This window comes from Ischnura elegans, chromosome X (genome assembly GCF_921293095.1).
Source record: "Ischnura elegans chromosome X, ioIscEleg1.1, whole genome shotgun sequence".
Taxonomy (NCBI): Eukaryota; Metazoa; Arthropoda; class Insecta; order Odonata; family Coenagrionidae; genus Ischnura; species Ischnura elegans.
This window is the reverse complement of record NC_060259.1, coordinates 64,224,155-64,238,028: the sequence shown is the minus strand read 5'-3', so window position 1 is coordinate 64,238,028 and position 13,874 is coordinate 64,224,155. Positions and strand designations below refer to the sequence as shown.

Here is a 13,874-nt window from a genome sequence, read left to right as displayed (position 1 = left end):
ATTGCTTTACTTAAAACATTAATCATCAGTTTATTTCATTATTAGGACATGAGAATTACTTATAGGTATTATAAAATCCATTAAGAAATAAAAATGGATGCTGGGAATTTTTAAATACTAATGCCAGTTAGAAAAAGTAGTTAAAAATTTATAGCAATAATGAACTTATAAATTCCAATCCATTTCCACATCAAAAAGCTAGACAATATTTTGGTGCAGCAATAAACATTATCTTAACATAAAGAGGATCATGGGTAAATGGAAGGAAACACTGCGTGAAAAAATTGAAATGAACGTGGTACTGAGAAATTTTTGGTATTGCATGACGACATCCTAAACATTCAAACAACATTAATAAGCTGCAGAAGAGTATGTATTCAATTTAAATCCAAAATAATGTGCAGTAAGTTTATTTTGAAGCAAGAAGAAAGGATATTTAAATTACAAAACCAAAACAGGTGACTCTCTCTTGACAAATGAATGGCAAAAGCACACAAATTATTCTTTCTCCAAAATAAGGCAATTTTAAATACAGATGGCACAAAGATATCTATGGTGTATGAAAACAGAGAAAAGATATAGTGGTTCAGCTGTCTGAGAATGCTCTTAAAGAAGGATCAACTATAAAAATGCAGTCTTTCTATTACAAAGAAAGGTAGTAATAACAGTTAAACATCACTAGGTTTTGAAAGAGAAAAGATGAAGCTGGTAATAGCCATTAAGTATCCCAGGTTTTCAGATTCACCTCATTTAAAATATTGACAGAGTCACTTCCAAGACAACAGCAACCTGTGAGACAGCCAAGAAAAGAACAACACACCAATAGAACCACACAGCTAACACACTGAACCACAGAAGTACCTGTTAACAGATGAGCCTGACATCATGCAATGAGGAGAGGATTACTGAAATAAAAGGATTAAGATTGGTTACTATATTATAGATGACACCTTGCAAGGTTAACCACATGGTTTCAGTGTGTCAGTATATGAGTCATTAATAGGAATAATCAAAGAAAGAAATGGGTGTTTAGTTTCCTACAGACTGATTAGGTGGTTAATGGCACAAGGATATGGTGTCAATCAAAGAGGGCATTATCTCACTCTTAATCACCTGCATTTGGCAAAGAGCTCAAGATGGCCTCCAACACCTGAAAGTTCTAAGTCAAAAAATCTAGTGTTTGAAACAGAGAAAATATTCTCAGTCAACATATTCTCAGATCACTCCATTCAAAATCTCCCTTGCGATCCTTCTTTCCCTTTCAACTTCCCAGTATCCCCCATCAGGTTCCTTCCAGCACCACCTACCTTCCCGACCATGGGGGCTAACCACAGTCCGACTTGGGTGACGGTTCTCATGACTAGATATAGGTTCCTCGTTACTTGGTGTTCTAACGGGGGGTAGAGCCCCGCTAGAAACTGGAGAAAAGCTCGACGTCTCAGGCTTCACAACCTTCCCAGCATGCACCAGGTGGGGTGAATGCACGGAAGGTGGACCTGTAAGCAATCGTTCCACTAAGGAGTCTTATCTGCATTCTACACTAGTCTAAGAACTGAGGCAATATCCTTTGATAGTTCTGTAGATTTTTTGAGACAAATTTAGTGAGGCTTCTGTAGTACTAAGGGACTATGAAGCACTTAAAAAGCCTTTCAAAAAATTCTTCATTCCAAAAAACATCCCATTCTTGGCAAATAAGTAATCACCTGTTACAGATCATAAAACCATTGTTACTGAGCTAGGCTAAATTTTATTTGGTAGGCATTTATTTTGGACTATTCAAAGCAGAAAATATTTTACCTTCAAAGAAAACACTCCCATTTGAAGGTAAAATATTCTAATCAAGCATTGTCATGCAGTTCTTTTCAAGCTCAAAAAAAGAAAAAAAAACAGACCAGTCATTGAACAAACACACTATATACACAAACAACAAAAATCCTAAGACAGTTTTCTCAAATTAAACTCTTCATCTAATGCAAACCATAGCTTACCACCAAGGAGAAGAAAATGGATTCTTCATAAGGAGACTTCTTTCTTGTTTTAAGCAAATTCAAGCATTTTTCTGGACCAGAAATTTGCCCTTGTACATAACATTAAAGCATAATTATCGTATGAGCAAAAGAGCAAGACAATTCTCAGAAATGTTTCATTAGAGCAATGAATTTTTCAGAAAAAGTATCAAATATTTTCTGCAAAAAGCTTTAAAAAACGAACAAACTAGAAAAAGTGGAAGTGTTTAAACCATGCTTGCATTCAATAAGGCTAAAGTTTAAGAGCACATAAGTAATGAAATTCATATCAGCATGAAAACTCTTTACCTCTGGATAAAACTGGTAAAAATATGAATCCCTAGAGTGGATGTGTGACCCAAGGAAAAAGGAAAAGAAGGAATATCACTAAGGAGACGTTTCCCATCCCTCCCAAACACTATGTACCTGTTGACTACAGTGATCAAACAAAATGTGGGAATATTTACTTTGAAATATTCCTCAGGGTTGAACAGGATAAACAGATAGTTGGAAACAGGTAAGATAATCTCAATCACAGAGCATTGAACATATTTATTGTGGCGTACCATGTTCAACATCTGAGTGCCAGCTAGCCTGGCTGGAGAGAGAAGCAGGGCTTTGTCCGTAGTAGGGTACATCTCCTCCTTTATCTCTTCCCGATGGAGGTGGGCCTCCATTCCCACCTCCCCCACCACCTAGGTCCATCTCTTCCTCCGTTGAACTCAAACGGCGGAGGCGTTTATTTCGAGGTTCGCCTCCAGGACTCTGTGAGCTGCGGGGTAGTGACAGTGGACCTGTGGAGATGATAACTCATCCATTAGTTAAAGTTGACAAGAAACCACCGGGCACAAATTAACGATAGCTAAATAGTCATGAACAGGAAGAAATGAAGCCTGAGAAAGAAAGCTTTGGAAAGTTTTAGCGGAGGAAAAAACCCAACTTGTTGACAGTAAAATTATGGTTATTTAACAATTAATATTTCTTAAGGTCAAAATGATCAGCATTCTAAAAATCATTCATTTTTTCCATCTTAATTGTGGAGCAATAACATAATTGGACCAAAAATTTTATTCCTTGATCTAAAGCAAAGAAGATTTTAAATCTACGCTTATGATATGGTACATACCTCGGAAATCAATGCACAAATTAAAAATGGTGTGCCTGCATTAAAGTGATCTTTAGTTGAAGTGGCGTAACTAAGAATATGCTTTGGGGGCATGAGGGAGCCTGGATGGGCGACCCCCCCAGGCAATTGGGGAAAATTTTTTTAAAATGACATACATGCCTGGAAATACATTTTACATCATTGTGACACTTAAAATATGGGTTTCACTCGTTATTCCATGGGGAATCATCACAACAGGGAAAACATTAGTATACTATAAAATGAATCTCTGAGGCTTTTGGGGGGAGAATCTACCACCTTATCCCCCCGATATTTTGCCACTGTTAAGTTGTTAGGACACACATGCATTAATACCTGGTTGCCAATGTAATCTACATATCATTAGAAACATTAATTACAGTGATGACATATTATAAATGGGGAAAAAGGCTAAAATTCCACAAAATATTGTAGTTACACACACTAATTAGGTACCTAATGTTGGCATACTCTGGCAATGCAAAATGCACAACGTTCAGTGTTTAACATAAGAGTGATGCCAAAATCAAGTTTCATTAGATATAAAAAAATATTAATTAATTTTCATAAGGGATGAAGATCCCAACACATCTTTTCCGAAAAAATCTTGCATTTTCTGTTTTCAGTAAATGACAGGTGCAGTGTCAGTGATAGCATATCATAACAGGGAGAATAAAATGAGGGAAAAAGAGATTAATTCTTCTCATTACAAAAGAGACACATGCTACCTGATTGCCTCACACATTTAACTTTGTCCAGGATTACCCTATGAGCTTGTGTAAGAGGTACACCCAGGGGGAAATTTAACCCAGGGAGGGCGTGCAGCGAAATGTAACGTTAGAAGGCACACGCCTTCTAATCGTACTTAAAGCGCCGTATTTTTTTTCTCTTTACTTGATTTGATACAGCTATGTTGTGTTCTTCATTAAATAGGTCCACAGAATCAGGGGTGCAGCTAGGAATTAAGTCTAGGGGGGTTTCAGGGGCAACAAATACTGGGGTGTCTGGGGGTATGGCATACCTGCCAGGGTAAGCGGGAGGTGTGAGGGCCCTCTGCCAGGAAAAATTTAAGATAAATGGCTAAAAATGGTGAGTTTTAAGGCCTTCTGAGGGATACTTTAATTATCCTTACACTATTCTATAAGTAACATTAATCCAAATGAATAAAATGGATTAAACTTAAAAAATTGCCTGAGCTCTCGGGGGGGGGGGTTTATCCCCCAAAACCGCTGCACGGAATTACATTAATACTAAATATTTACTTTTATACTATGACCATAAAATTGATAATGGGAGAAATGTATTCAACTGAAGTTTTGTACATGTACGTTATTTGACATTTGGCAACATATTTGATGTTAACTTTACAACTTTGGGTTTCAAGGAATGAAATATCTTATTAAACATGCTGAATGTAATGTTCTATGTTCTAAAAGAGAAAAAAAATTAGCTCTCATGAAAGGAAAAAGCTCAGGGGAAGTCCTAAGGCTCGGAAGAGGAACGTGGAAGGGTGCGTGGGGTGTAGGTGACACCCAAGGACACTTTAACTTGTTCCGATCCTGAAGTGGAATGAAAATTTTATGGGATACCGGCAGTATTTTGTCAAAATGTATGAGAGATGAATGTATAAGAACTAACAACACTGTAGATACCACGATGGGTCATAGAAGAACCATGGGGTGTCATTAACACCCTGCACACCCCTTTTCTGGGTTAAGAGAGAGACATAGCTAATTGTCATTACAAAAACACTTTGGGCAGAATATGTAAAATCGGTTTCTGCTTCTGGTAAAACTGAGACCAATTTAACAATTAAAAATATTTGCTAGCAACTAGGTAGTGGTGAGCAATAATTAACTTTTCAGTAACAGTGATTGAAAATATGCTGTCAGTTGCCATATTTCTGGACTCATAGATGGTTAAAAATGTTCATTCATTTGTAGTTTCCCATCATAATTTATAGGAAAACATTATTCATAGGAAAATATATAGTCAAAATATATATAGTCAGGCCACATTTTAACCCTCTTCATTCTTGGCTACCGCTACTGTCCAATTCACAGTCATAACTTTCCAATCAGAAGCAAATATCCTTTAGAGATAAAAAAAAGTCAAAAAGTAGTACTTTTTAATAAGATATTTTCAGAAGACGGTAAAATATCTTATTTACTCAAGTCAGCTGCACACTTTTTTGATGAGAAAAAGTCATGCATGGCACATCTTAGTCTCACATCTTAGCAAACCTTTGTCTTGTCAGACAATGATGTGTATGAAAGCATGAAATTGCAATTATGTATTTAACTAAGGAACAGATATAAAGCAACCAAAAAAGTCGCCCTATTAAATGAAAAAGTTGAAAATATTTTTATAAGAGAGAAAATAAGTTCATATTCTCATCTACTAACTACTTTTTGATAGTGCCTTCCCAGAAAATCATCCAAAAGGCATTACAAAAACACTATCTTTGGGCAGCATATGTAAAATTGGTTTATGCTTCTGGTAAAACTGAGACCAATTTTACAATTAAAAATATTTGCTAGTAACTAGGTTGTGGTGAAAAATAATAAACTTTTCAGTAACAGTGATAGAAAATATGCCGTCAGTTGCCATATTTCTAGACTCTTAGATGCTTGAACATGTTCATTCATTTGTAGTTTCCCATCAGCTGTCAAGTGCTTTTATCTTATTTATGGATTAAATTTGATCAGAGGGTAAAAAATTAAATTTTTCACACCTTTAAGAGATTATTCAGGTGTGTCAATAAATATGTATACTCATATTAGTGAGCTATTAAATAAACAAGCAATAACTCCGGAAAAGGAATTAGCAACCTTTGGTCTTCAAGCACAACAAAATCATTGATGGAGTCAAAACTTACTGTATACTCCTGATGCCATAAGAGAGGAATGATCAGGAGCAGGTGGAGTGTAGCTGTTGCAGTAGTAACCAGGATTTTCTATTTTTATTGTATTAACTGGTGGCTGCATCCCATTTGCCCCTTGCATGACAGAAGCTGTAACATTAAAAACAAACACCTCATTATCTCCATATAATTTCTAATGAAGAATGATTTTAGTGCTTTCGTAAATTGAAGTCATGCAATTACTACCCATCATTATTCATGGTATCTATTGAAAAAGTATTTCCTTCATAAATGCCTTAATATTACCATGATTATGAAATGGTTCCAAGAAAATATTCAATACAGCTATTTACTCAACCAAAAAAGACATGGATAAACCATTGATAATTTTGTCTGGTATTTTTTCCAAGTATAATGACAAGGTTTAAAAATGATTAAAAACTGTCATTTTTCTTTTTAGTATCATTACATCTGATTTAAAAATTCAAAATCGGTGCTTTCAAAGATTGGAATACACTATATCATTAATGGCAGTAGAGGATAATCCCAATAGGAAAAACTTTTTAGTTGAGCGATCTCCATAACAATGGACTCTAGCCAACAATAATGGTGATTCAATTATAGTCCATTCTACTTTCATAAATGATCAAATTATGAACTTCAACATTGCTTAACACATTTCATAAGCTTAACTAGTAGTATTTAAAAAATTGGGATCAATTCAGGTGTGATTAGGAAACTTGAAAGGCATAATTAATCCATGCAAAAAAGCACACATACACATATTAGTGAGATAGACAATAAAAAAGCAATTGCCTTGGAAAATGAATCAGCCATCTTTGTACTCCAAATTCTAAAGAATAATTCATGGAGTATATAGAAATTATGAATTAAAAATGGCCAATATATTACACCTAAAGTAATTAAGTGTCCCAAAGATCTGTAATTAGGTTTTATGCACATTACAATAACTAGACCTATCTGCATCAAATACGTTGTGATCTATGGTGATTTACATAGAATACCACAAAATAAATGTTTTATACATTGAGCATCACTGCACTCAGGTGTTCGGTATTTTATGCCTCGCAAAAACCATTATTATTGTACTAAATACAAGAAATAATATCGTGAAATAAGTCCCTTCTTTCTTATGACACGGAATTCAAGTGGTCAGTATTTCATGTTTAAGTATTATTCCTCATTTATTTGCCACCACCATGTCAATATACCTTCTCTACATACCTTTAGATAGCCTCCAGAGTTCTTTGGAAGAGAAGACACCCGTTGCTAATATGGTATCGTTGCATATCACTCCGTTGAATGGGTGGTAGGTATAGCCTGGAAGACACAGAGAGAGGGAGGTCGCTGATTACTTTTCAAAGTTCAACTGGCCAAAAATTCACAAGTTTTGGCTTTTCGCGAAGGAATACTTCTCATTACTCTTGATGTGTTTGCTTTAATTGATCTTATGCTGTTCTTAATGACAGAACAGAAAAATTAAAGAAACACACGAGACAGAAATGAGAAATTTAAATCAAAAAGTTACCACTCACTGGGATAAAATGAAACTTGTGGTAATAAAATATATGGATGCAAATTTTAAGGGAAAATTTGCAATGATTTTTAAAATATTGAAAATAAAAATGCAATTCAAGAGGAGGGACTACTAATGGCGAGTTTTTACTTTAAAATAAGGCCTCAGTCTCTTTAAGTCTACCCAGGCTAGGGAGCAGTGAAAAAAATGCAGTAGCTTCATAATTTTCTTGATTGGTTGCATAGTGGTGAATTTATACATTCTGAGATTAGTTCATAGAGCTTCAGAATTCACAATTCATTGAAGCAGTATGTTACTCATTTACATAGAAGTTCACGAGCAATTCTACGAGCAAAATCAAGTGCCAAGCATGAAATCTCGAAGTGCTCCCTCTAAAGACTACAACAGAATGCCATAGTTTTCCTTATTTAGACCTTTCCAAAGCCATAAATCATCTGGTAGGTTGTGGAATGCTACTCATACACATCACTACATATTTACATATCAACCATTAAACTTGCTTTGAAAAACAATTTGAACTATTGCCGTTCATCAGGTTGAAAATTATTCACCATTGTTTTTATCAAATAATTTATTCATTTCCACTAAAAAAATTAGGCACTTTTTTCAGAGGGTCGGTATTTAAACACATCAATTCACCAAGAGCTCATGTTCTTGATTATGAATGATATTGATAAGTAAAAATAAATTTTACCTAAAAGCTATTATATGTATTTGGAGTATTTTCACGGATATCAAACTAAAAACCTAATAATTTCTCTACACTCTGGAGTGAGAACTGATACCTACCATTGTTTTATTTTTGGGTAACAGAAAATGTAAGAGTAGATATTCATTTCACTTGTCCAAATAATTTTAATGCCATGCATACTTGATCTCTATCTATTAATAAAAAATTGTCTTTGAGGCATTTTTACTTCTAAATTGTAAAACTGAGGCCAGTGGATCAGGATGTACACTGTTCGAGGAAAAAGAGCCGCATTCTAGCCAAAGAGCCAAAGACACATTTTCATCTGTTATCATTCAAGTTTAGATTGGAAAAATTTACATTTCTATACTAAAATTAATTCATTATATTTCTCACCAAACTTTCTTGATGAATGAAAATGATACAAAAATGAATTTGATTTTCATGAATACAAAATTCTATATTTTTTTACCAGTTTGTCAATTACCAATTTCTTTTTCCTTCTTCAAAACCATAGATTTGAATTGGTTTTAGGTAACTCTATTTTTGTATGGTAGAAACATTGAAGTTGCCACTACTACATCCATCATGGTTTTCTGAATGCACTACATTTAATTTGGATGAATCATTGTGTGCACCAGCTAGAAAAACCTGAAAATGTCATACAGTATTCTTGGATATGGAAAATCCACGAAATTTCACCATGAAAGCTGGAAAAAATTGAGATAATCATATAGCACGATACCCTGAAATTACCCTATCTGCAAAACATACCGCTGGATATCCTGAAATTATACTGCCCGCTAAACTTACTGATGGACACCTGGAAATTATGCAGCCCATCTCTGCATTTTGAACTAAAAACATGGTTGTCCATCCAAACCTAGCGTTTAACCCATACATTCCAATCATTTATGCGGGTAATATTTGAGCCCTACACACTGCGGTGACAGAGTGTCGAAATCGGCCGTCTCAATAAATAGTTTAAAAAAGTGGAAAATGCTATTTCGTTCACCAGTAATTAATCCGAACGATACAAAGAGGATCTATTATGGCCTCTAGTCCCGCTGGGACAAATTAGAACCAGGAGAAACGTAGAGCGCTCGAACTGACACCATGGGACACATGAGCTCAGCTCCATCGGACCACGAATATTACAAAATAGGATCCTCAAGTCGGCCTCTAAATGTGTTTCCAACCTCCGCGCATTTAAATGGGTTTACAGAAGTCGCCACTCGCGTCGCTGACGGACAAAATTATCCGCGTTTCATGGTGAAATAAGGTATAATAATGGGGTGTCTACCGAAATTTTCATTGATGATGATGTGATTTATCTAATTTATTACTTTTCAATGCTATTCCTCGTAATTACAAACATTATCCCGCAAAAAAATGGAAAAAATTTGTTCGCATTGCTCTCATTACCGCGCCGTGGACATTTTTGAAAACCGATTAAAATGCGACCAAAGGAGCTACAGGTATCAGTCTTCTATGCGACGGAATTGGGTCCCCTCTGTGTAGACACCTTGCATCGAACACTGAATGCATATGTCGGGAATAGATCCTAAAATATATTCCTCCTTCAATAGGTCTCAACACGTACCCCAACTTAGAGCATGGGCGCAGCTAGGAATTAAGGCTAGGGGGGTTTCAGGCGCAACTAATACTGGGGGGTCTGGGAGTACGGCATACCCGCCAGGATAGGCGGGAGGTGCGGAGGCCCCCCGCCAGGAAAAAATGAAAATAAACGGTTCAAAATGGTTAGTTTTACGGCCTTCTGAGGGATATTTTATTAATCCTCACACTATTCTAGAAGTAACTAGCTGACCTGGCGAACTTCGTACCGCCTAACAATCAGTGAACTTACAGTTTAGTTACACCCTTTATAAATCAAGAGCGGCTGTATCGTTTTTAATCATGTTTAATTTATTATAATAAAATAAGGATACAAATTCAATAAAACTACGTAAATGAGTATCAAAATTGTTTATCAGAAAGACATTTTCTTTATTGAATCTACATAGGGTGGATCGGAGCACGTTTACGCGGATTTTTTTCTATGAATTTTCTTACGTTTTATCTTAAGAATTTTTGGGCATAGTGGTTTTATTAAGCAGTTAATGAAATAAAAATTATACGGATTCAGTTGTTGGCTATTTGTGTTATTAACCGTAAAAAAATGTGTTTAGGTCCAAGTCTGCTGCGTAAACTTGGCCCGTTCACGGAGCAGGTTAACACACACTATTCAATAAGTAATATTAATCCAATTAAGTAAAATAGATTCACCTTTAAAATTTCTGTGAGCTCTGGGGGGGTTTTAACCCCCAAAAATTCCCCCCTCGCTGCGCCACTGACTTAGAGGATTAAGATTATATGCCATATTCAGAGGGGATGATATAGTGTAGTTTCTGAAATGCGAAAGAAACTAATTCCCGTTCCCAAAGATTATTCAAATAAATCAACGAGGTCGAAATTGCAATTCATTTAAAGAATTCGGTACAGGCGAGGTTCAATTTACACCTTCGGCGCGGCTCTCCGGTTTAAATCAGGAACCACCTCACATTCTTCCACTTTTTTATTCCGTATCAAAAATATATATCATAGCAAAAAAAAGGAAAAATATTATTTTTCGTAGTTGGCAGTTTTCCTAAATTTTAGAACCTTGTCACCTTAGGTCTAAATAGGAAAAAAGGGGCAATTTTATTCCTTGAATTGCAATATATAATTATCAACCAATTATTTATTATGAGACTGTACTTATTTTATTGATTATTTAAGTCATGACAATAAAAGGAGTTTTCCCCATTAAGACATTCTCTCGTAAGTTTAAAATAAGAGAACGCACAATTTTCCACCCACTGTTCATGAGTTGTTGACGTCACGAGCGTCCTGGTCCATTAACGCGTTAAAGGGAGGAAAAATACAACCAAGCACGCGAGACCAAAGCACAAGACCGAGGAGAGACTGAGAAGTGGTATCGCACTCGGCATGAGTTCGTGACGTCATCAACTTCACTCCTGAAGGGCTAAGGCTGTGGATAATTCGTCGAGTATGCTTCGAAAACTTGGTGACGGATAAAAAATAGAAAATATAGGTCTCATCATTTTTTAACCTGCCTCAATCAAAAATAACAAAATCAAATAGTGGACGAGCCAATCATTTGCAATCGTTTTCATCAATTCGACCGGTCACTCGCAAGTTAACGCAGTGTGCAAAAATTCCTAAGAGGAAAAATCCCGTTCAAGTCATATGTATTTTTGAACCAGGGACTGTGCTTGCTGTAAAAGTTTTCCACTTCAGTATGAGTGCCAAAATTTCAGGAACAGCTCGCAATTTTATCTGTTGATATCGATTCGTCGAAGAAACCATAATCATCACTGATCAACAAACCTAAAATTGTTTTGATGCAGCTTTCCACCCAATCCACCCAATCAGCTTATCTTTTCACACCTGGGTATTCTACCAATATCGTACAAAATTATGTCCATGGACTGCCAAAAAAAAACCAAAACTAAAGAGGCATATTACTTAATTTGCCCTTTTACTAGTTTTAGTGACAAATCAGAAGAAAAAAAAACAATTACATTCCCCAAAATCAAAGCCCTCAGACTATCATCCGTCATGTCCGTGGACAGTCCCACACAGATTTTCAAAGAGGTGTTTATTGTATTAACAACCTGTACTAAATAATCTATTATAAAATCAATCATTAAACAAGTTACAACAAAATAAATATTCCAAAATAGTCTTTTTGGGTTGCTTTCATTTAATAATATACATCATAAAGCAAAAAAAAAACATTTGTCCTACCCAAAAAAGCAATGCTCGTGGACACAGGAAAAAGGGGGAATTATTCATAGGAGATGGTGGCAGCCCTGAACAACCAGTGTGTGAAGAAGGATACTGTCTGCTTATTGGGTTGTTTGAGTTTGTACATGGTTTAGTGATTGCTTAAACGCTGGAAAAAAAATTTAGTTCAGTTTTTTCAAAGAGCCAAGATGATCAGCCATGTCCGCGGACAAGTAAAAATTAGTAACAGTAAATTCTTTAACTAATTACAATTAAATGTCTTATACAGCCATAAGATGCTAGTTCAATGTACATAGTAAGGAAAGTGCCCTAATTTATTGTCAGTCCCAACTATAACTTAATTTAGAGGAAATCGTCATGTTCGTGGACGTCATGCCCGTGGACATGACAGATGGTAACGGACATGATGATACACTATGACTAGTTATATAATATCCAATGACAAATAAAAAAAAATCTCGTCAGTAAACACAATACTCTTCTTTTGCTACATCCGCGGACATATATATCATGTTCGTAGGCAGCACAAAAGTAAAAATTAAATAAAAACTGTTAATATTACTAACGATCTCTGCAACTTACGTCATTAGATTGTATGATTGACTAACTGTAATAGTTTTCCTGGATATCAGACAGTTACTTACACCACTTATTTTTTAGTTATTGTCTCATATCCAGGAACACTTACAATGGAATACCACAAAGTAAATCAAGAATTAGTGATTTTTTAAAACTGTAACAGCACAATTTTGGGTCTTATATAAACAAATTTTTTTTTTTTAACTTTGCTCGTAGAAAATGTACGTTATTTTGGATATTGACCCACCTAAGTATTTCCGAAGAAACTACTTATGTATTTATGAGCCCTATTAGATCCAATTAATGCGGAATTTTCCCAATCATCGCCTAATAATCACACCATAGATCAATAAGACAGCAGTGACATTAATGACGCGGATCCCTACGCACGCGACCGCTCCCAGACGTTGAGAAAACACACGAGCATGAATGCAGACGGTCGGCCCAAAAAATTGGCAATCCGCGAGCAAAGTCTGAGAGGCGAAGCGGGGACCGGAGGCAACACGTCAGGGAAACGACCCCCAACGCTTTAAAAGCTCCGCGCGAAAACTCATAACATTCCACTCGGGCATTTTTACCGCACGATTTTTTTTTCATCGAGCAAACAAGATACGTCGAGTGAGCGTGTGTTCCCATCGATTCCCTGGCAGTAGCCGCGGCCGTGACGTCACACGGCAGGAGGGGGGGGGGGAAGGCACGCGGGGAATTTGCTTGGCGGCCGTGCAGCAACAACACAACGTAATTGAGGGGGCCGCTGGCGGAGGGGTGGAGGCCGATGGGAGATGGCCAACGCGCCTCCGAAGGGCGGCCGCAAGGTCTCGAGGTGAAGGACTCGTGGACTGCCTACGCCCATGCAAGATCCTCCCCGCCTCATCTGCTCTCATAACGGACCCCGCGGGATGTGCCCGCGATGGTCCAGCAAAAACCACCCCCACCAACCCTCGACGACTCCCTCCCCTGCCGCCTTCCCCCCTCGTGACCAGTCATTCACGGACGGGGGCCGAGGAACTGGTTTTGGCGGAAAAAGCACGGGAGGCCGTCCGCGTGTTCCGCACACTTCACCGGACCCCATTACCTCACCTTTAGGGACTCCTCGGAGTGGACGTGGAGTGAACATGAATAAATTAAATTCCTGTTGCGCGCATAAAATTAAAGGGGAAAAAGTATAATGGACGCAAAATGAAAAGAGATGGAGCATAGAAAAATCACAATAGACGGAAAAAATG

At 36.8% G+C, this 13,874-nt stretch overlaps 1 protein-coding gene across 1 annotated transcript in view; it reads right to left on the bottom strand.

The window, feature by feature from the left end:
- The window catches only part of LOC124171168, a 343,759-nt gene that overhangs the window by 24,524 nt on the left and 305,361 nt on the right, over positions 1–13,874 (bottom strand). The window contains exons 8-11 of the mRNA XM_046550309.1: positions 7,259–7,354; positions 6,029–6,163; positions 2,573–2,800; positions 1,308–1,496 (exon numbers count right to left, since the gene is read on the bottom strand). Of these exons, the coding sequence (XP_046406265.1) occupies positions 1,308–1,496; positions 2,573–2,800; positions 6,029–6,163; positions 7,259–7,354 (648 nt within the window). The remainder of the gene's footprint in view (positions 1–1,307; positions 1,497–2,572; positions 2,801–6,028; positions 6,164–7,258; positions 7,355–13,874) is intronic.